The sequence below is a fragment of the Urocitellus parryii genome, chromosome 9 (genome assembly GCF_045843805.1).
Source record: "Urocitellus parryii isolate mUroPar1 chromosome 9, mUroPar1.hap1, whole genome shotgun sequence".
Classification (NCBI taxonomy): domain Eukaryota; kingdom Metazoa; phylum Chordata; class Mammalia; order Rodentia; family Sciuridae; genus Urocitellus; species Urocitellus parryii.
This window is the reverse complement of record NC_135539.1, coordinates 29,940,105-29,963,569: the sequence shown is the minus strand read 5'-3', so window position 1 is coordinate 29,963,569 and position 23,465 is coordinate 29,940,105. Positions and strand designations below refer to the sequence as shown.

At 43.7% G+C, this 23,465-nt stretch overlaps 1 protein-coding gene and 1 long non-coding RNA gene across 2 annotated transcripts; one reads left to right on the top strand and one right to left on the bottom strand.

Annotated features, from left to right (window-relative positions):
• Nucleotides 1–262: 262 nt before the first annotated feature.
• Nucleotides 263–18,985, bottom strand: LOC113199980 (NXPE family member 3-like). The gene is made up of 4 exons (XM_026413206.1): nucleotides 18,890–18,985; nucleotides 17,083–17,807; nucleotides 3,784–4,013; nucleotides 263–935 (listed from the first exon to the last, which is right to left on the bottom strand). Exons 1-4 carry the CDS (start codon nucleotides 18,983–18,985, stop codon nucleotides 403–405), a joined length of 1,584 nt encoding a protein of 527 aa, XP_026268991.1. The 3' UTR covers nucleotides 263–402.
• LOC113199995 (uncharacterized) lies at nucleotides 7,660–14,676 on the top strand. Its single transcript, XR_003302994.2, has 3 exons — nucleotides 7,660–7,901; nucleotides 12,533–12,774; nucleotides 14,312–14,676. It is a non-coding gene; the product is annotated as an uncharacterized LOC113199995 (long non-coding RNA).
• Nucleotides 18,986–23,465: the final 4,480 nt, after the last annotated feature.

The window sequence follows — 23,465 nt, the reverse complement described above, 5'->3', positions numbered from 1 at the left end:
TCCCAGCATCTCAGGAAGCCAAGGCTAGAGGATGGCAAGGTCAAGGCCAGCCTCAGCAACTTAATGAGACCCTAAATTACTTAGTGAGAGCCTGCCAGAAAAGAAAAATAAATAACCAAAAATGGCTAGGTATGTAGCGCAATGGTAAGGTGCCCCTGGGCTCAATTCCTGGTACCAAATAAACAAGAATTTAATAAAAAATCACTCTTATTCTGAGTGGAGGAGAGGTTGTTGTGGGGCAAGAATAGAATCTGCTGAATCAGTTAGGAAGCTATCACGTTTTTCTATGAGAGAAGTTGATGGCATCTGCCCTTATTCCAAAAGCTTTATTATGGCTGTGTTTTTCTTCATAACTGTGGCCCAGGCCCTTTGTCAACTTAGGCCAACAACCCTCAGAAGCTCTCAGGTGGGACAGATGAAGGAGAGGAGCAAGTTCACTTCATTGCTCACAATGAGCTTCCCTGGGTGGATCTTGTCGGGCAGGGCCAGACTGGAGGTCATTTCCCAAGCGTCCACAAAGGCCACACGGAGACCAGCAAAGGCAGATCGCAGGAGCCGGTTCATGTGCAGGGTGAACCAGTCACTGCCATACACAGACTTATAGCCAGTGTTGGCCAGTTTGATGACCACAAGGGTTCTGGGTTCCCGCTCCAGCAGGGCCATCACAGCTGCCCGAATCCCTGCCAGTCGTCTGGCAAAGATGGATGGAGGGAAGGTGGTGAAGTGGGCTCCCAGGCCCAGCACCACCACGGTGTGGGGGCCCCCAGCCAGGCCCCCCAGCTCTCTGACCACGGAGTGCAGGGAGGCCACTGGTGTGCGTTGGGAGCGCAGGGGCCAGCTGTGGGCTCGCCAGTGCAGCACTATGCCCCGAGTGGTCTCCACAGCCATTAGGGGCCCCACCTGATATGTGGAATGTAGATCCACTGGTTTCAGGGCTGTTGGGAGAATGAAAGAGTAGAGATCAGAGGTTAATATAGGACTTCCTTACTTAAAAAAAAATACAAAGGATTTTGTGCTGGGGATCTAGTTCAATTGGTAGAGTGCTTGCCTTGCATGCACAAGCCCCTGGGTTCAATCCCCAGCACCAAAAAAAAAAAAAAAAAACAAAACAAAACAAAAAAAAAACTAACATCTCTTAGCACCCAGGTATTCTAGGACTGGCTGGTTTTGTTTTCTGTGGTTTATGATATTGCCAGTTTCCCACATCTGAAAGCTTATTCTCAGTCCTCAGCCTCTCCAACTTCCTATAGCATCCTGTTTCATTGATTTTCCTGCAGAAGCTCTCTCCTTTCTCAGTGGTATTTTGTCACACTTTGCAGTCTCCTGACTGAGCTCTCCAACTTGGAATTGCCCTTTGGGTTCCTTCATTTACCACTGGATGAAGATTTGCTCAAGGTAGAGACTCCGGGTTGTCCAGTGTGTGTCCTTGAACCATGGTGGGAAGCCTAGGAGGCCAGTGGCTGAGATCCTATCTGTCTACTCATATGCTATATGACAACTGCACCAAGAGACCCTTTCTTGCATAAAGTCCCTGCATGTTTGTCCTGCCATGTGCTACAGGGCTGTGTAGGTCCCAAGAGGTGCTTTTTTCTGACTCACAGAAAGGCACCATGTCAGCCAGCCAAGGCTCTGGTTTTGCCAACCTCTCTCCTGAGCTTCCACTCATTTTCATAAATTTTTTTCTCTTGGGGAACTAATTATATCTACTCTGCCAAGAGTAAATTGTCCCACAGTGACCCTACAAGGTCATCTGACATTGACCCAATTTTTAATTAGCTGGGACTAGGGATCCCCTTCCTCCCAGAGGAAGAAGCTACATCCAGGATAACCCTCCTGGGAGACTAGAGGCTTCAGTCTCTTGAGAAGGAAGCAGACAACATCCCACAGGCCTCAAGGTTTCTAGATGAGGTAGCTGGTATTTTTAGACCACTCCTGTAAACAGGCAGAAACTCACCTCTAGACTCTTTTATATAGAAAGCCCCCCATAAAGCTGTGTCACAGCAGAGTACACTTGTAATCCCAACAGCTCAGCAGGCTGAGATAGGAGGATTGTGAGTTCAAAGCCAGCCTCAGCAACTTAATGAGGCCCTAGGGAACTTCGCAAGACCCTGTCTTTAAATAAAATATTAAGAAAGGGCTGGGGATTGACTCAGTGGTTAAGCGTCCCTGGGTTCAATCCCCAGTACAAAAAAAAAAAAAAAAAGAATGTCTTCATTCACACTTGAGGGTAAAATGGGGGAATGATGGGGGTAGAGGAAGAATGTTTTCCCTCCATGAAAATCCATGAATCTGTCTTTGTGTGATGATGGGAGGACAGGTGGGGAGAGGGTTGGGTGCCTGTGTTCTTTTTTTTTTTGTACCAGGAATTGAACCCAGGGGTGCTTAACCACTGAGCCACATCCCTAGAACCCCTCCACTTTTAAGTTTTCTTTTTTTAAAAAATAACTTTATTTTTATTTATTTATTTTTTATGTGGTGCTGAGGATTGAACCCAATGCCTCACATGTGCTAGGCAAGCGCTCTACCACTGAGCCACAATCCCAGCCCCTCTCTAGGTCTTTTTATGTTCTGTTTTTGAGACAGGGTTTCACCAAGTTGCTCAGGGCCTCACTAATTTGATCAGGACCTTGTTAAGTAGGTGAGACTGGTTTTGAACTCATGATCCTCCTGCCTTAGCCTCCCTAGCCACTGGGATTACAGGTGAGCACCACCACACCCAGCCCTGTGTTCTTTTTTTTCTTGCTCATCTTTACTCTCATGTTACCCCTCTTACTAATAAGGCCTAGTCCTTAACTCATTATATTGTGGAATTTGCTCTAAATTCTGGTGTTTAAAGGAAAGAAACTCAGATGGGACTCATCTTCCTGTACATTCCCCCTCTTTTAGCTTTTATTCCCAAAGGAATAAATATCAAAACTCTATCTACAGGTATAAAATCTCATTTCAATTCCAATCCGACATCTTCAAACACCTTATCCACATGTTCCTACCTCTCGTACCCATATGAAGGGGCATGAGATAGGTACACCACCTTGTGCCACTCCTATGCCCTTGCTCCCCATCCAGGCACCCCAGTGATTCTGTTCTGAATCCATCCAGTACTTATCCAGAGTCATCAGTCATGTGTTCATTCTAGAACCCCTCAGTCAACAGGCATGGCCAGTTTCTTCTGCATTCTTCCTTACTGCTGACATTCTATTTCTTTAACAATTTAATCTCTCCTCACCTTTGTTGCCTCTGCTATTGTCTATTTGTTTAGTGTTGTTCTTTTTTTTTTTTTTTTTTTTTAATGTGGTGCTAGGGATCAAACCCAGTGCCTCAGGCATGCTAGGCAAGCCCTCTACTATTGTCTTATAAACTAGGCTTTCTTTTCTTTGCCCAACCCTTTCTGTCCAACAAACTGAAAACTCCTCTTAAAAACATCTGATATCTCCCAAACTCCTCTCAATTAAACCTCCAATATTGATGTCTCCAGGTATTTTTCCCCCTTTAAATTCCAACTCTATCCCTCCAGTATCCCCCAGCAGATCCTTAGTTCTAGCCATGGTCATCTATACATCTTAATTATGAGCACCCTAATCATCTACTTCATGGTTGAAACTATACATAATTTGAGCACCCTCTTTTCCATCTCTTCCTCTGCCCTAAACCCACGTGTCCTGTTCTTTCACATCACTCTCCTGAAATCTAGGCCTTTGGGCCCTGTTGACATGATGGATGTCTGCCTCTGGCAGCCCTGGACCTCTTGTTCTCTCAGGTGTCTCTCACCACTCCCCTACTCACAGGGCACTGTGTCACGCAGATATTCCCACCACTGCCGAAGCGTGGAGTCCCCCATCATGTGGATGATGTGGCCAGCCAGACAGCCCAGGATGCTGCTGACAGTGGGGAAGGGTCGGTTGGAGCAGGCCAGGGAGTGCCACACATCTTGGTGGTAGAAGCCAGAGGGCTTTGGAGTAGAGATCCCAGGGTAGCATGGTAGTGCAGGGGACAGAACTGTAATTAGGACAGTCAATCAGTGGGTATAGAAGAAGCTAACACCACAGGCATGGAATGAGAGCTGTCCTATCTGCAAGCCCCAAAGCCACTTACCCAGACTCCTGCTGGTATTCCTGGCCACATGGACTGGACCAGTACCCTGAGGGAGGACCTTGTCTGTCAGATTCCTGAAGAGAAACCAATTATGAAAACAAAATCCCTTAATAGAAGCATGTGAGAGGAAGGAATCCCTAGCTAAGCTAAAATAGGGGTTTGCAAAGGGAAGGAAGTTCTAAGGGCTCCTGTTCCCATGTCCAGAATCCTGGAAGACAGTGAGTGTTTGGGAGGAGTTGGAAACTAGTGTTCAAGGACCCAGATTCTTCGAATTTCCCTGCCTGAGGGATTTTTCAGTGCAGAAAATAGAATTGTTTTAAAATGTACCCAGGATTTGGATTTCATCTAGGTATGGTAAAGCCAACAGATCAGGATATATTTCCCATTGAAAAGAGTTTGTAACTCACAGTTCCCAGTGAGAAGGGAGCATGGCATGCCACACAGGGCCACAAGGGAAAATGCCAAGGACAGTCAGGAGGCAAAAGGAATAGAAAAAACATGGGTAATAGCCTTTACTGCAATCTTCTCTGGAAAGAATGGACAAGACAAGATGAGGATTTAAAATAGGCTAGTTTGAATAATTTCAGTGGACTCTGGGCTATAAGAGGTGGTCTTTATTTGTCAGATACCTGGCCATGGGGCGATTGAAGGCAGGAAGATGGTGTCCAGGGCTGCCGGAGCCTGATAAACCATGGGGTGGACTCAGGATTGTTGGTTTGCTTATCAAAGGAATGCTCAAAGGCAGGTCATTTTCTATCTCTAGGAGTTAGCTAACCCTTGGAAAGGCAGTCCCTCCCAGGTCTGCAAGGTCACATAATATCAAAGCATCAGGAAAAAAACACACACACACACACACACACATTTTATACCAGAAGATGCTTGAAGCCTTTCTTTTCTTTCTTTCTCTGAGTATTGAATGTAGGGGTGCTTTTACCACTGAATTACATTTGCAACAATCTTCATTTTATCTTTTTAAATTTTGAGATAGGATCTTGCTAAATTGCTCAGGCTGGCCTTGAATTTGAGCTCATCCTGCTTCAACCTTCCAAGTCACTGAGATTACAGTCAGGTGCTGCCACATTCAGCACTTGAACCCTTGTATAAGACATAATACATAATACATAATACATAATGCTCCTCTTGGTCTCACTTCGCCCACTCCAGTTGGATTCTTCTCCCACCTTTCTACCTCATTAAGCCATATCACCAACCCTCTTAAAATTTATTATTTTGAGCCAGGTACAGTAATGCACATCTGTAATCCTAGTGACTCAGGAGGCTGAAATAGGAGGATCACAAGTTTGAATCCAGCTCGGGCAATTTAGCAAGACCCTGTCTCGAAATAAAAAATAAAAAGGATGAGGAGGTAGCTTAATGGTAGCACAACCCTAGGTTCAATCCCTAGTACCATCAAAAATGAAAAGAAAAAAAAAATAACAGGGTCTTGCTAAGTTGCTGCCCAGGCTGGGCTTAAACTTGCAATTCTCCTGCCTCAGCTTCATGAGTAGCTGGGATTACAGGTATGTATCACTGTGCTCCTCTTGTGAGTTCCTTTTTATGGTACATTCCACATTCTGTTTCTCAGGAAATCAGGTGGTCTCTGCCTTCAGGATAGATCCAGAAATAAACTACTTTAAACACCCCAACTACTACAACTTGAGTTCAAAATACAGCCCATTTCCTGCCCAATTACTGAGAAATATCCTCCCTTAGTATCCCTGCCACATTCACTCCTAATCTTTCCTCCTCTATATTTTAAGTTCTTATATTTCCTATCTCCTTTTATATAATTTGCTTATTCTTATGTTTATTGTTTATCATGCCTTCCTCCTTTCATAGGGAAGTGTAAGAGAGCAGGGTCTTGGGCTGGGGTGTAGCTCAGTGGCAGAGTGCTTGCATAACACGCATAAGACTCAGGAATCTGATGCCCAGTACAAAAAAAAAAAAAAAAAAAAAAGAAAGAAAGAAAGAAAGAAAGAAAGGGGGGGGTGGCAGGGTTTTTGTTCACTACTCTATTTCCACTGCCTAAGCAGGGCTATGCATTTCATATGCAATTGCTGCATGAAGGAATGGACAATTGCCATGATTGGGTCCTAGGAAAGGGAGAGGATTTGCTTTCTGGGAAGGGGCAAAAATATAGACCTGCAATTTCAAAAGTTGCACAAGGATGGCCTTCCGTGTGAATTCAAGACCCCAGTGCCCCCATAGAGCTCCAGGGGAAGATACAATTTGATCCCAGGGACTCTGAACCCAGCCAGGAGGTACCTGTTTACCTAGAGCCACCCAAGGCCACACAGACTTGGAGAGTATTACTTTGGGGTGACTCGTGTTGAAAGAGGACTCAGGAAGGATTCCTGATAGTCAAAATGGGTTGCTCTGCAGGGCCATAGGCAAGGGGAACCCTTCCTTGTGGGAAGCCATTCTCACACGTGACTGGGCGACTCCCGGTTTGGGTCTGAGGCGTTCTGGCTGTGTCGGAGCTTTCCCGGCCCTCTCCTGATGAGAGAACCCGTCTGTGTGGGGGTGTGACTGACCACTGACCCCGGGGGCCCAATCACTGACCCTGACCTTGGAGTGCGGCCCCCCCAACCTTCATTGGATGGAATTCTCCCCTGAATTTCTTGTTCCCCAATAAAAGGCTACTCCCTGGTGTGCTCTCTCTCTCTCCTGCTAGCCCTGAGTAATCCTCGCTGCCCTATAGGTGGTTCGAGGTGAGAGCCAGAGAGGGGAGCCGTCTCGGACCTGGTCATAGAAAAAGGTAACTGAGTCTGTGTGTTTTATTTCGATCTCGCTAGCTAACTTTTATGCCAAGAACCTCATTAATGAAACCATTGCGCTGGCGGAATGGTGGAATTGGCGCCCACGAGGGGGGAATTCTAGATTAGCTAGATTGAGTGGGAGCGCGCTATAAAGATAAAGATAAAGACAAAGATAAAGATAAAGGAAGTGGTGACAATTTGGGTCACAAAAGTACCTGGAGATATTGAAGGAAAGAGACGTTAAATTAATTAAAATGGGAAATTCAACTTCTACGGATAAGGAAATGTATCTATTTTAGACAGTATAATTAATCAGAAAGGAAAACAGATAAAGAAAACTCAGTTATTACAATTCTTAAAGATTGTAGGTGAATATTGTCCTTGGTTTTGTGAAAAAGAGTCTCCAAATTTACTTACTTGGGAGAAATTAGGAAGGAAGTTACAAGAAGTTTGTCTTTCTAATGAATTACCTGGAGGCATAGAAAATATTCAGAAAACTTGGATGGCTCTGGAAGTTTGTCTTTTTGAATATATGGGCCAAAGTTCGTGGCCCTCTGAAGACCTGTTAAAAGGCATTCAGAGAGCTGTTAGGTCTATTCAAATGGAAAATCTGCCTGAGGCTAAGTTAATTCCCTTTCCCTTAAGCCATTTAAAAACAAAGGCGCTAGGGGCCAAACCAAGGGTTAAAAATGTGAACTTCAACTTGCAGGATCAGGCTAGCCCGCAGGGAGATCATAGAGAGAAACATCATAGAGGAGAAACCTCCGAGGTCCTAGAAAGTCCTCCGGAAGAGGTAGAGGATCTTCCTGGAGAGGAAAATCCGGAAGAGATTCCTAGAGGGGCTCAGAGTTCTTCTCCACCACGTGGCTTAGAAGCCCAATTTCAAAATGGCGACAGCGCAGAGTCTGACCATGACTTGCAGTCTGAGGGAGAAGAATCAGACGTTGAAATTCGGGACTTACAGAGAAATTTTAACAGGCTGTGTTTAACACCGCCTGCCCAGGCTATTCGAATTAGGCCAGTACCTGCTAAAAGGACAAAATTTAACAGGTACACTGGATTAACAATGACTTTTCTTACCCCAGTCCAGCGAGGTATTAAGAAGGCTCAAGAATCGGGGGAGGATACTAGCAGTTTTCAACTTTTTCCAGTTTTTGAGCAAGTTAATGAGCAAGATTGGAGAGTTGGAGTTCATGCTGTAATCCCATTTAAACCATTAAGGAACTAAAAAGTGCATGTGAGACGTATGGTCTGAATTCTCCTTTTGTACAGAGCCTGATAGAAAATATTTGCTCGCAGCCCCTTCCTCCTAGCGATTGGATTTCTTTAGCTACATCTTGCCTGAGCGGGGGAGATTTCTTACTCTGGCAAACTTATTGGACTGATTTTTGTACTGAACAGGCAGAAAAGAACAAAAGACAGGATTTAGAATCGCCGGTAGAAATGTTTCTAGGAACATGTGATTTTGCTGATTTAGAAAGACAGTTAAATTATGAGTTTGTAGTATACAATCAAATAACTGATTGTGCGAAACGTGCCTGGAGGCAGATTGTCTCTAAAGACCAATCCAATTTAGTTCTTACCAAAATCAGGCAAGGTGCCAGTGAACCGTACTCAGATTTCGTAGCCCGATTGTACCAGGCTGCAAACAGGTCGATCGGGGACCCGGGGGCAAGTGAGTTTATTGTTAAACGATTGGCATTTGAAAACGCAAATAAGTATTGTCAAGACATTCTTAGACCGCACCGTAAAAAAGGGACAGTTTCTGAGTTTATCCGCTTATTTTCTGACATAGACTCTACCCATTTGCAGACAGTAGCCCTAGCTGTGGCACTAAAGGAAACCTTGAGGCCACAGGAATTAGTATGAAAACCCCGAGGGAAATGTTACATTTGCGGGAAAAGTAATCATTTTGCGCGGGAGTGTCGCATGCGCAATTTTAAGTTCAGGGCTCCATCTACTAGTGATAATAGATATTGCAGGACTCAACCCCACATGGCGGATCAAGATGGCGTGGATCAGCCCGCCTTCTCACCGTCATTTCCTCCTAGCGGGAGGACAAAAAACTTCCGGTCGGCCCCTCCTTGGGCCGAGCAACAATACGGGGAATTCAAGGAGAGGTCACACAGTGTGACGTCACTGGCATCGACCAGGACAGCCCATGATTTTTACGGGAACTTAGATCTCAGACAGTTTTCTTAGGACCTACCAGGACAGTTGAATTAAATCCTGAAACAGGGCCAGAACAAATCCCTACTGGGATTTTCGGGCCACTTCCTGATAATACTATAGGTTTAATTTTGGGATGTAATAATTTAAAGGGAGCCATTGAGGTGATACCTGGTGTGATAGATTCAAATTTTAAAGGACAATTAAATGTTACTGTAAGGTCCAATTATGCCCTAAGGCTCACTCCAAAGGATACATTTGCCCAATTGATTTTGTTGCCTTGTGACTCAGGAAGACACCTGCCAGTAGATTCAGTTTCTAAACCTCCGGACAGAGTATACTGGTCACAGTACGACAAGAATGCCCTTTATTAGAACTTAAAGTTAATAATAAAAGGTTCCTAGGAATTGTGGACACAGGGGCTGATATCTCTGTCCTTTCTAGTAGATTCTGGCCTAGGAACTGGCCTTTACATGTAGTGCCAGCTAACCTAGAGGGAATAGGTCAGGTTTCACAGCCCGCTCAAAGTGCCAACTATCTCCGTTGGGAAGATTCCGATAGAAACAGTGGAGTATTTAAGCCTTATGTGTTAGAGTCCTTACCAGCTAACCTATGGGGAAGAGATATTTTAGCCAAAATGGGATTGTTATTAGTTATTCCAAATTCTATAAGGTCAGTTGAGGAAGTTAATCAGAGGTATTTTCCTGGAGATGATAAGGAGACCCTTCAGGAAGAGTATCTGTTTACAAACCAGTCTCCACGACAAAGATTAGTAAATGCTCCAAGCCAAAATTTTTACTAGGGGCCCTGAGTACTTCCCCAATCCCTAAGACAGCTGAAAAAATCACCTGGCTCACAGAGGAGCCTATTTGGATTTCTCAGTGGCCCATCTCAGGGGAAAGGCTTAAAATAATTCATAGGTTAGTTGAGGAACAACTTCAGGCTGGTCATATTGAACCAACGCTTAGTCCTTGGAACACACCTATTTTTTTTTATTAAGGAAAAGTCAGGAAATTGGAGATTGCTACAGGATTTAAGGGCGATAAATCATGCAATTCGGCCTATGGGATCATTACAGCCAGGACTTCCCTCCCCCACAGCCATCCCTTTAGACTATAGCTTGATGGTAATAGATTTAAAAGACTGCTTTTTCTCTATAAGGTTACATCCTGGAGATTGTGAGAGATTTGCTTTCACTGTCCCAGCAATTAATTTTAAGGAACCTGTTAAAAGATATTGCTGGAAGGTACTCCCGCAGGGAATGCGTAATAGTCCTACACTGTGCCAAAGATACCTTGACCAGGCGATAGATCCCATAAGAAATAGCTTTCCTGATGCGTATATTATTCATTTTATGGATGATATATTATTGGCTCATGCTAATCCAGAGGTACTTTCAGAAATTTTTACTCAGAGACTTCGCTTACAGCAATGGGTTTATGTATAGCTCCTCAAAAAATTCAAAAGGTGTCTCCTTTTCAATATCTAGGTCAGATAATTCAAGGATGTACAATCCGTCCTCAAAATCTTTAGATAAGAGTTAAGGAGTTACATACCCTTAATGATTTTTTTTAAAGAGAGAGAGAGAGAGAGAGAGAGAGAGAGAGAGAGAGAATTTATTTATTTTAGTTTTCGGCGGACACAACATCTTTATTTGTATGTGGTGCTGAGGATCGAACCTGGGTCGCACGCGTGCCAGGCGAGCGCGCTACCGCTTGAGCCACATCCCCAGCCCCCCTTAATGATTTTCAAAAGCTATTAGGAGATATTAATTGGCTGAGGCCATCCTTAAAACTAACTACTTCTGAGTTAAGTCCTTTATTTCAGATATTACAAGGAAATCCTTCTCCAACCTCTCCACGTCAGCTGACCTTAGAGGCTAGAACGGCTTTAAGGAGAGTTGAACATGCAATTAAAAAGGCACAGCTTACTAGAGTTGATCCTAAAGAAATAGTGTATTTATTAATATTTCCAACTGAGCATACCCCAACAGGAGCCATATAGCAAAGATTAGGAGTTATTGAGTGGATTTATTTATTCCACTCCCCTCAAAAAACATTAATTCCTTTTCATGATTCTATAGCTCAATTAGTAATTAAAGGTAGAACTAGGATTTTACAATTAATTGGATCTGAGCCTGATATCATAATTATTCCATTTTCTATTCAACAGACTAATTGGCTTTTTCAAACTTCTAGCTCTTGGCAAATAGCTTTTGCTGATTTTCCTGGCCAGATAGATAGCCATTATCCTCGTGATAAGATTATCCAATTTGCATCATTAACGTCACTTATTTTTCCAAAGACTGTACATGCACATCCTATACATGAAGTTTTATCGGTGTTCACGGATGGTTCTAACTCAGGTAAAGCAGGTTTTTATAGTCGTGTTCACACAGAGGTAATACAAACTTCTTATACTTCTGCCCAAAGAGCAGAGCTTCAAGCTCTGATTTGTGCCTTAGATTACTTTTCAAATGAGCCTATTAATATTTATTCTGACAGCTTATATGCAGTCGGAGTTACTAAAAATATTGAAACTTCGGTTATTGGGTATACTTCATCACAGGAGTTATTTGAATTATTTCATAATTTACAAAAGACAGTGCTAATGCGAAAGTACCCATGTTTCATAGGACATATACGAGCTCATACTAATCTTCCAGGACCTTTAGTTTCAGGTAATGACAAAATTGATAAATTAGTAGCTTTTGGTCAACAGATGTCTTCATATGACTGTGCATTAGCTTCCCATTCCTTGTATCATCAAAATGCTTCTAGCTTACATAAAAAATTTAGTATTACCAGAGAACAAGCTCGTCAAATTGTAAGCCAATGCCCTAAGTGTGTTATTCACACTCCATCTCTGCCATCAGGGGTAAATTCCCGTGGATTAAAACTAAATCAAATATGGCAAATGAATGTAACTCATATTCCTCAATTTGGTAAACAATGTTATGTGCATGTCATAGTGGACACTTATTCTAGATTTATTTTTGCCACAGCACGTCCTAAGGAAAATACTCAACATGTAATTTCTCATTGCCTAGCAGCTTTTTCCGTTTTAGGGTGCCCTATGCAGATTAAAACAGATAATGCTCCAGCTTACGTAAGCTCTTCTTTTCAACAATTTTGCCAAGAGTTTAAAATTAATCATAAACAGGAATTCCTTATAACCCCCAAGGTCAAGCCATTGTGGAATGAGCTCATTTATCTATTAAGCTTCAATTACAAAAATTAAAAGGGGGGAATAAGGTTGTGACTCCCCCAAATAGCCTTAATCATGCCTTGTTTGTTTTAAATTTTTTAAAACTGTGACGCAGAAGGTCACACTGCTGCTGAGATGCAAATGTCTCCCTCAGTAACAGGCCCTTTAGGCAGAGTTTTGTGGAAAGATTTATGGACCGGTCAGTGGAGAGGCCCAGATCCAGTGATTATGTGGGGCAGAGGTCATGCTTGTATTTTCCCAGAAAGTGATTTTTGTCCTATTTGGGTGCCTGAACGTGCTATCAGATATGGAAGAGATAGAACCCAGATTCAAGTGACTGAGGATCGACCCAGAGGAGTCCCTATCCAGAAGGAGGAGATATCGGAAAAGGATGAAGAAAGACCAGATTGAACCAGCAGAAAAGCTGATTTCATGGGAATACGTGAAGAAGCTAACAACCTAGGCTTCCTGAATACTTCGACACCTAGGAGAGAACAGGACCCCAGTGATGATGGTAGCGACAGTAATTGCCCTGCTGGGCTGTCAGGTAAAGGGGCATCAAGTAAACACTTACTGGACATATTTCCCAGATCCACCCCTGGTACACCCAGCTGTGTGGACTGGAGAATCTATTCCAGTATTTACTAATGACTCATTCATGATGGGAGGATTTACAGATACTCATATTACTCCCAATCATGTGACTAGATTTAATTATTCTGGCTACAGTGCCCAATTACCTTTGTGTTGGTCCCAGGATAAACATGCTGGCTGTCTGAAAGTATCATTTGAAGAAAAGACAGCAATTGGTAGACCTAGACTGACAAATAATTCTATTTATGGGGACTTAAAACCTTATACTAGATCAGTAATTAAGATGGGACTTTCTCATAACAAGTCAGTCATTTCTGCAAAACCTCCACGGATACCCCACTGTCCAAATAGTTCTACAATTGAGATTGCCACATTTCCTAGATAGATGGATTGTGTAAATACCTTTCCTGTACAACATAAGGTGTCTAAAGATAGTGGATATATTTTAGACTGGTCTCCAAAAATTGATAAGAGACAATTATGAAGAAATTCTGCTATGACACCTGCAGGATTTGTTAGTAATATTTTGACTTATAGTGAAGGTGGTGTTCAAAAGGATGTTTGGTGTTTAATTGCTGCCTCAGAATTCTTACATTTTACAGATAAGCCTTTACCAAAATTTGTCGGCAAGAACTGTAAAGAGGGATCTTGCTATGGCTTACGAGCCTGTGTCCAATCTCCTTATGTTTTAATTATTGGAAATGTAAAAGTTAAATGGATAGATGACAGATATATTGTTACTTGTAATAAATGTAACCTAACCAATTGTATTACTAGGTATAATGGAGGAAAAGGAGTGCTGATACTTCATCAGCCCTCTTTCATTTTATTACCTGCAAATATTTCAGAGCCATGGTATGCTGATACTGGTTTACAAGTCTTGCAGCAAATTCATGCCCAGCTAACAAGACCTAAACGTGCTATTGGGATTATAATTGTTGGTGTTTTGGCGATAGTCTCTTTTATTGCCTCAACTGTCTCTGTGTCTCTGACATTGTCTCAGAATATTCAGCATGCAAAATTTCTTAATAATTTAGCTCAAAATACTTCCAAGGCTCTGCGTAATCAAGTAAATATTGATGAAAGGATTGAAACTAAATTAAATGTCTTAGAGGCGACTCTTATAGACACAGGTAATGAACTTTCAGCCTTAAAATTTAAAGAAAGGCTTAAATGCCATGCTAATTATAAGTATGTGTGTGTTACAGCTGCCAAGTACAATGCTTCTCTCTGGGATTGGGAGAAGGTTAAAAACCATTTGTTAGGTATTTGGCAAAATAGTAATAATAGCTTGGATATTCTGGAATTTCATCACCATATCCAAGACATTCAAAATAATAGAGCTGATTTTTCGGATCCTTCTTCTTTGGCTAACCAAATATTGAAGGAGTTGAATGGATTCAACCCTGGAAATATTCTTAAACACTCAGCCTGGTACATTATTGGATTATTCTCTTTGCTGTTAATTCTCTTTTGTGTTGTAATCATAGGATGGCGAGTCTTCGGAACAAGAATACAGAAACTCCAGAGAGTGAACCGCCGCCTCATTTTTAAGAAAAGAAAGGGGGGATATGTGGGGAGCCATTCTCACACATGACTGGGCGACTCCCGGTTTGGGTCTGAGGCGTTCTGGCTGTGTCGGAGCTTTCCCGGCCCTCTCCTAATGAGAGAACCCGTCCGTGTGGGGGTGTGACTGACCACTGACCCCGGGGGCCCAATCACTGACCCTGACCTTGGAGTTCGGCCCCCCCCTCAACCTTCATTGGATGGAATTCTCCCCTGAATTTCTTGTTCCCCAATAAAAGGTTATTCCCTGGCGTGCTTGCTCTCTCTCTCTCCTGCTAGCCCTGAGTAATCCTCGCTGCCCTATAGGTGGTTCGAGGTGGAAGCCAGAGAGGGGAGCCGTCTCGGACCTGGTCATAGAAAAAGGTAACTGAGTCTGTGTGTTTTATTTCGATCTCGCTAGCTAACTTTTATGCCAAGAACCTCATTAATGAAACCATTGCGCTGGCCGCATGGTGGACTTCCTATCTGCCTAGCTGCAGAGATCTTCAGAATTGACTAAAGTTGAGGTAAAGAAAACACCTGAACTTGAAATTGCAAATTCATGCCTCCTACCCATTCGATTATCTATTTAATGCCTGTTTTCTGTCAGCATACTGTTAAGCTGCTACAGAAAGTCCTCCGTTCTTGGCTAGCCTCAAAACCTCCAGCACCTTGGACAGCGTCTGGTACTGTGTAGGGAGGGATTCAATAGCAACAGAAACTAAGGCATCCTCCCTGTGGTGTCCCAGTTCTAGGCATTTTACATGCCCTAACTTGTTTTTTCCTGATTACAACTCTACCATGTTGTTACTACTATTATATCTTTTCAAAAACAAGGAAAGAAATTGAAATGAGGAGAGATTAAGTAACCTTTTAGTAATAGGAGATGACATAAATAGTAATTGGCACATGATAGTCAGTGGAGCTGGTATTCAAACCCAAGCAATCTTGCTCCAGAAATGCTGGGCTTTACCTCCACACGACATGCTATGGTGTCTCTGGCATTGAATCATGGATTTATTTCCTATCAACTAAGGCAAAAAGGACACGTGGGTCTCCTTTTCTAAGTAGGCATAAAACTGGTCAGGAAAGACCAGGATTTCCTGTACTAACTTCTCAGGCTGGGGACTGAATGCTACCATGAATTCCACCAAGAGCTGCTGAGAGTCTCAAGATGGGCATCTGGGGGCGAGGAGTGTCTTCAGCTCAGTTCTCCTGGGTGCTTTGGTCATTTGGCTCTTTCCAGTACTCATAGCTGCCAGGGTTAACTTTTATACTGTTAAAAGTATAAAACTTTTATGCTCATCTAGACCCCTCATCTAGGCAATGCCCTCAGAGGCAGATGGACCTCTATCTTTGCTCTGCCTGCACCCAGACATCTTCTGGGGACCTTTTTTTTGCCCCCTTGTCATTTGCTTTCAGTAGCCCTCTTTTCTGGAGACCAGCCCCCTGCTCTCCCATCTTAGAAAATGCTTCCCTCATCCCAGGGATCTCAATTCTGAAGGACGGGGGGGCTCATTATGAGCCAGTATGTTCTCTGTCTCTGTGTGTGTGTGTGTGTGTGTGTGTGTGTGTGCGCGCAGCTGCCCAGACACTGTGGATATTTCTCAGCCTTCATCTTGCTTGGCTTCCAGGCTGCAGTGTTGTTCCCTTTTCAGTTGGCAGGGTCACCCCTCAACCCCCTACTCCCTGGCCATCTATGTGCAGCTGCTTTTGAAATCAACACCTCTTCTTGCAGAAGAACAGAAAGGACTGGGACTCTTGCCTTTTTCTCCATGTCCATGGGTCTCCTTCAAGTTGCTGCTAAATTGTCACCTGTCCTGGCCTATGTGGAATGCCCTTTCTGTGTCCTCAAACCACTCAGGTCACATGACAGTGAAGCTCTCATCACACTTCATGTTATAAAAATTTACGTGCCTCTGGCTGGAGTTGTGGCTCAGCGGTAGAGCACACACCTTGCATGTGCAAGGCCCTGGGTTCGATCCTCATCACCACATAAAAAATAAATAAATAAAACAAAGGTATTGTGTCCAACTACAAATAAAAAATATATTTTAAAAAGTCATGTGCCTCACTGAAAATGTGGAGAGAGCAGGGATGCTGACTATGATCTACTGTGTGTCAGTACTTAGCATGAGTCCTGGTGTATAGTATAGTAAGTGCTCAGGAAATGGGTTTCATAGATGTGAAGAGATGAATGATAAGAATAAGAGCCAAGGCAGAATAATTACAGGGACCAAGATTAAGGGTTGGGCAGGGACCCTTAATGATATGGGGTTCCTTCCTTCCTTTCTTCTTTCCTATACCTGGGAAATGAATATTCAAGAATCTGAGAGGAAAGATCTGACAACCTAATTAACTTGTCCTTTTTCATACCTAAAAACTCTGTCACTCAAATAATTGCCACACAATAAAGTGATGTTTGTACATCTGTGGTGTCTTATCTCACCAAACATCAGACTTCCCGATTTTAGGGCACAGAGAAAGAAAGGAGGAGAAGTTCAGTGGACCTGAGAAGCACTGTTCATGAGTGCCAGTGTTTGGAATGAGAGTCTGGGCTGGGTCCTGAGCAATGATCCTATGGAATATAGGTGACTTTGTGCTTTATAAAGGCCTGCTTTTGTGTCTTCGTGACATGTGTGGCCCTCTAATTTAAACCTGCTGGGGTTTAAAGGAAAAGCCAAGGAACAACAGTACAGATTCTGGGTTTTCTTACCAAGCCAGCAGGGCCTCTTCATGAGATGTGGTCACATTCCAGTAATGTCCAACTGAATGTCCCACCAGCATGCTGCAGGCCAGGGTAGGGGGCTGGTCACAATACCAGAATTCACCTGAATCTTCATCCTTGTAGTAACAGAAGGATTTTTCCTCCCTGATCAACAAGGGATTCACATTGCAAGATACACTTTCTTCATCTCCCCTGGGTCCCCGGAAATAGCCTATGAAATCAATTGTGGCCCAGTGTTCTGTCCAGATTCTGCGCAGAACCCCAACGGCCTCACTGGAGTGGATCAGCCGCACTTGCACCTGGGCCATCCCAGCCCAGAGCAGAGGGAAGGACAATAGGTATGTGCCATTCTCCAGATCCTGGACATCCCCGGGGACACCTGCTCTCAATTCTGGACTTAGCAATCGTGCCTGAAACAGATCCCCACCATGGGTCTTGGGCCTGCCCCGGTGGTCCCTGGCTACAAGGACAACCTCCAGGTAGCTTCCCAGGGCATAGGTGTCCTGAGCAGGACCCCTCAGGTGGTAGGTGGAGGTCTTGTGGCTGGTGGAGGCCAAAAGGTCCCCCCCATCTCCTGGGGTCAGAGGCCAGTATAGAAGGTGGATCAAGTTGGGGAGCTCCAGGGGGAGAGAAGTGGGATCTTTGTCTGCAGAAAGGGACTTTGGAGGCCAAGGGTCACTGTTGCCAGACCAGAAAATCCTGAAGTACAGGACCTGTGGGTAGAGAAAGAGGCACTTATCAGTGGTGGGTTTTTCTTATTTTCCTCCTGGGAGGGAGATTTCAATTCACCTGTCTCCAGTGTGTGGTAGGTATCAGGCAGGGCAACCTTACACTGCTTCTGAGCCAAAGTTTAGAATCTAACACAACTGCCACCACAGAAAACCACAGACACTAGCTCCTGTTAAAAACCATGTGTCAGTGGGTTTTGGTAAATCTCACAGAGAATAAACAACTCCTCCTGGTCCTCATTAGTTTTTTGCCCATCTGCATACACTCTTGCAGACCCCACTTTCCAGCTCTCCCTTTCCCTTATAAGTCATTCTCTCTGTATTCCAAAACCAGGAAGAACCCCTCCTTCCCATTCTGTAGCCTCCCCTGGAGGGGGAATGCATGCAGAATGTACAAAGATGAAAATAATTAGCAGAAAATTCTTTCCTAGAAAACCGTAGAAGAAAACCATGGTTCCTAGAGCCTAAGGGAAGGAGGGATGAAAGTTATTGTAGTTTTGTAGGATGGAAAGAGTTATCAGGATAGAAGGTGCTAATGGTCACACAACAGTTTGGATGTATTTAATACCACTGAAATGTACACTTAAATGATTAAGATGATACATTTTCTATCACTTATATTTTATCACAATAAAATTATAAATAAATAAGGAGAAAAACAAAAAGATTTTGAGTTTCATCAGAACAAGTAGTTACAACATTGATGTTAACTTATCTAAACATTGACAAGATTCTTCTTCTTCTTCTTCTTCTTATTATTATTATTATTATTATTATTATTTTGATACTGGGAATGGAACCTAGGAGAGCTTTGCCACTGAGCTACATACCCAGCCCTTTCTTCAAGCATACTCTTTTGGGCTGGTTTTGGGCTCCCTTATCTTCTATCCCTACCTGACACAGTTTTCTCATTCTCTTTCTAAGACACCTTCTAAGTGTCCTGTCATGACACTTCTGCTTCTGGATTAAAAGTGGGAAAATGGAGAGTTTCTCTCAGCCTCCTTCTCCCAGATGAAAATAACCAGCTCAAGTTCTGTATAGAGGTAAGTGGAACAAGGAATACTTACCCAAAACACAATGGCTAGCACCACAACCAAAATCTTGTGCCACCTGAAATGTCTGAGGTACAGGCCTGTGGAAACCTGGAGTTCTTTATTAGACATCTGGAATGTGATCAAGACCCTAGATGGAGAATTTTTAAAATTCAAGAACAAATAAGAAATTATCCACAGAGAAGTTATATACCAATAATGGCTGTTTCTGAAAAGTCTGGTTACATGACTAAATAATTCAAAGCTATACTCAGCAGCATGAACCACATTTTGATGGGCTGAAGAACATCCAGCTCCTACCACATCTCTTAGAGAGCCTGAAAATTGATCCTGCAAGTTTTCTGAACCCCTAAGAATTGCTGTGTTTCAAACTCTGGCCTTTAACATCACCAGCCTTCCCCAAGCAGGCGGGTTCTCTTTCAACAAGAAGTAGAGTTGGCTTAAAGTATAACACTTCTGTTCTTCCACCCAACATCAGGCAGCAAGGGCTGCCCCATGTTCTGTCCAGATTCTGTGTAGAACCCCAAAGGCCTCACTGGAGTGGATCAGCCGCACTTGCACCTAGGCCTTCCCAGCCCAGAATAGGGAGAAGGACAATAGGTATGTGCCTACAGACACTAAAACATCACAGGATGATATTATAAGTCACCTTATTTCAATTAATTTGGAAACTTAGATAAAATGAACAAATCCTCAAAAAACGTCTTATCGAAATGAACACGAGGGCTGGGGTTGTACCTTAGGGGTAGAGCGTTTGACCAGCATGTGTGAAGCAGTGGGTTCAATTCGCAGTACCACATATAAGTAAATAAAATAAAGGTCCCTTGACAACTAAAAAATATTTTTAAAATGAACACAAGAAGAAAGATAAATCCAAACAACGCAGTATTGTTTTCAACTAAACAGAATCCATAATTTAAAACATTCTGCCAAAGACAATACTAGGCACAGATTGCTTCCCTAGCAAACCTTCCCAAACACTTAACAAACAATTTACATGGAGTACTGAAATTCTTCTCCAGCAAACAAAAAGAAGGAACATTCACAACTCATTTGAAAACCTCATCTTGATTCAAAATCCTACCAAGTATATTACAATAAAGGAAGATTACAGACCGACCTCTCTCACACAGATGCAAAATTACTAAATTAATCAGTGAATAATTTTGAGTGGTATCGAATCAGTGGTGTTGGAAGTCCATGAGAGGAGACTTTTGGTTTCAGCTCTGACAGTGAAAAGCTTGAAAATCATCGTGCCCATCAACAAGAAAAGGCTGGATACATTGCAAATCAACAGGTCTTCCTAGATTCAGCAGAGAATTGGGGGCAAAGGGCCACTGCCATCCCCCAAAACTGAACAGACAGGCAACTATAGAGAATCACAGTGTAACAGAGGTCCCCATCATGCTTCAAACATAACTCTCTCTGCTCTGCCACTATGGCTCATGGACAATTTCTCCTTTAAATTTCTCCTCTCCTTTTCCCCATCCCTAACAATTGTGGAAGCAATATTAACCTTCTTCCCATCTGAGGTCAAAATTCTCCAGCCCTCACACCACAGGAACAAAGGTAAGGAGTCCAGGCTTCAGGACAGGCACAAGAGGATCTGAGACATGGCTGGTTCTCTAGAGTACGGGTGAATATATGACTCCTGACAAGGCACAGCTGGAGTATAGCCTTTGAGCCACCTTTTGTTTTGGGGTACCGAGGATTGAACTCGGGGGCACTTGACCACTGAGCCACATCTCCAGCTCTACTTTGTATTTTATTTAGAAATAGGGTCTCAATGAGTTGCTTAGCACCTCGCTTTTGCTGAGGCTGGCTTTGAACTCACGATCCTCCTGCCTCAGCCTCCTGAGCTGCTGGGATTACAGGCCTACACCACCACCGTGCCTGGTATTAAACTACCTCTTTCAAAGCCCTCTGTTCCCCCTGACAGAAAAAAAGCCTCTGGGACAGGAGTACCCTGTTTGTCCTTTGCTAACAGAGCAATAAGACTTCTTTTTCCTTTTTCTCAAAATCTTGTCCTCATTATTAGATTAGCATCAGGGACAAGGACTGAGATTTTGATATCACATTTGGTGACTCATATAGGACCCAATAACCCCCCCACACACACACACCACTGCCACCACTCTGGTCTTCTGCACCCATGCTGAAGATGCAGGGTGTCTGGTGAGCTTGTTGAAAGCCAACCACTGTAGACTTAGGAGAGATGGTGAGTTTGCCTTGTGTTGACTCAAGGAGCTCTTCCTATAAGTAAGAGGGACTGAGGGACTGTCCCAGTAGCTGCTGAGGCTCCTTTTGCTTTGTTGAACCCCCTCCTTCTCTTCCGGAACAGTATGGGTTGCTCCACCAATTGGTCTACTTTGAGAAAAAGGGAAAAGAATGCAGTAAAGTTGCAACACCTTGGCCATCTGGTAACCTTCCCCAGTGGGCCTGCAGAGACCCTTGATGCCATACATCTGGTCCCTCTTTGTGGGGACATCAGTGTCACCATTTGTGTAGGGGTCATGGTTAGGTAGGAGTAGGGAAACAGGCCTTTTTTCCCTATCTGCTGACTGTTTTAAAGGCTTCTGTCAGCCACGGTTTTGGGGCTCCCCTCTGCTCATCCCTTTCTGTGTTTTTGTTTGCATCTCTTTTTTAAAAATATTTTTTAGTTGTAGTTGGACACAAAACCTTTATTTTTATTTGTTTTTATTTTTATGTGGTGCTGAGGATCAAACTCAACGCCTCGCACGTGCTAAGCGAGCCCTCTACCTCTGAGCCACAACCTCAGCCCCTTGTTTGCATCTCTTACTGGCCCTTTAAAATGAGGGCAATGCTGTGTTGATCCTACTGATTGAAAGTCTCTTGAAAAAGGTCTTAGCTAAAAGAGACACACACAGGTATGAACCTAAGTAAAAGATGATGTTTGACTGTGACAAAATCTGGTCATTGAGTGGTATTCTGAATCCATATCCAATCTTGCCATTGGAGCTGGTTTGTCCAAGTTAGGTAAATGGGAGAAGCACTATCTGTGCAGGGTGCTGTGCAGCTGTATGAGAAAGACTCTGAACAGTCAGAAACTAAGCTGATGGTCCAAAAAAGGCCCTGCCTCTTATTTGCAAGGAGAGCAGGACATCAGAAGTTTAGAAAGACATAAACCCTTTCAGCCCCATGTGGGCAGGCCTGGCCCTGCCTCTCAGCCTGGCCCCAGGCAGCCGAAGCTCACTCCACTGTGGGTCACAAACCTTACCCTACGGGGAAACCCCAGGAAAGCTTCCTGGGGTGTAGAGAAAGGCAAAGAGGACTTGGCTTCCATCCTGCCTCCCAGCCCCTTTTAGTCATGGGACAAAGGGATTGGCTAGCCAAAAAGGACATGGCAGTGGGTGTTGAGACTGCTAGACCATGACCTGGGGACAGGAATGGTCTCCCCTTTTAAGATCTGACAGGACACCTCATTTGGCCAGGGAATACCCACCACTGGGCAGACGTTGGGAGATGGGCCATGACCAGTGGACTAATTGTCAAAACAGCTTGACTATGCAGCAAAAGGATGTCCCCAGCCCACCCCACCTTTGGGCAGTAACTGTCACTTGTGATTTACTACAAGAGGTTGAGAAATTCCCTTGAGGACAACCCATTAATGTTTTTTTTTTTTTTTTTCTCTCACCAAGTCTTGGTCCTACTTGAACAGGGAAGTGGCTACTGGCTGACTGCTGGGAGGAGGGGAGATACCAGGCAACCCCAAGGTCAACCTTAAAATGGTGTCCACCTCAAATCCAGCAGCACTGTTTCCATTAGATGATAATGAGACCCTACAACCTAATTGCCTGAAATCTTAGAGAGTGTCTACTCTATGGGTTTAGACTTGTCTGATCAGCCCATCACAGAACTGAACTGGGACCTCTTCATGGATGGGAGTAGCTTCATGGGAAATGGAGCTGCAGGTAGCTGGGCGTGCTGTGCTCACAGAACAGCAGGTATTAGGAGCTGAGGCTTTGCCACCTGGAACATCAGCACAGAAAGCTGAGCTAATTGTCCTGACAAGCACTCTCAGACTGTCCAAAGGAAAGAAGTGACCCAGCAAGTGAGCTGGTTGATTGGATGGGCAACAGAAGGTATGCACAGCCTGGGATCCCAATCTAGAGGGAAAACAGAAAAGATAAATCACACCTTAAAAAACACAGTGGTTGCCAGGCGTGGTGGCACATGCCTGTTATCCCAGAAGCTCAGGAGGCTAGGACAGGAGGTTTGTGAGTTCAAAGCCAGCCTCAGCAAGTGTGAGGTGCTAAGCAACCCAATGAGACCCTGTCTCTAAATAAAACACAAAATAGAACTGGGGATGGACTTAGTGGTTGAATGCCCCAGAGTTCAATCTCTGGTACTCAAAAAAAAAAAAAAAAAAGACAGTGGTTAAACTATGCTAAGAAACTCACCTGCAATGGGTTAGGGTGTTGCCAACTGCTCACTTCAATAAGGGCATTACCAGAAGCATGCTTAAATTGAGCCCAGGAAGAAACTGTATAGTAGAGATCCTTTCTGGTAACCTGGGGAAGGAGAGGGACAAAATGTGGCTATAGCAAAAGAAACTAGATTAATGTAGTAT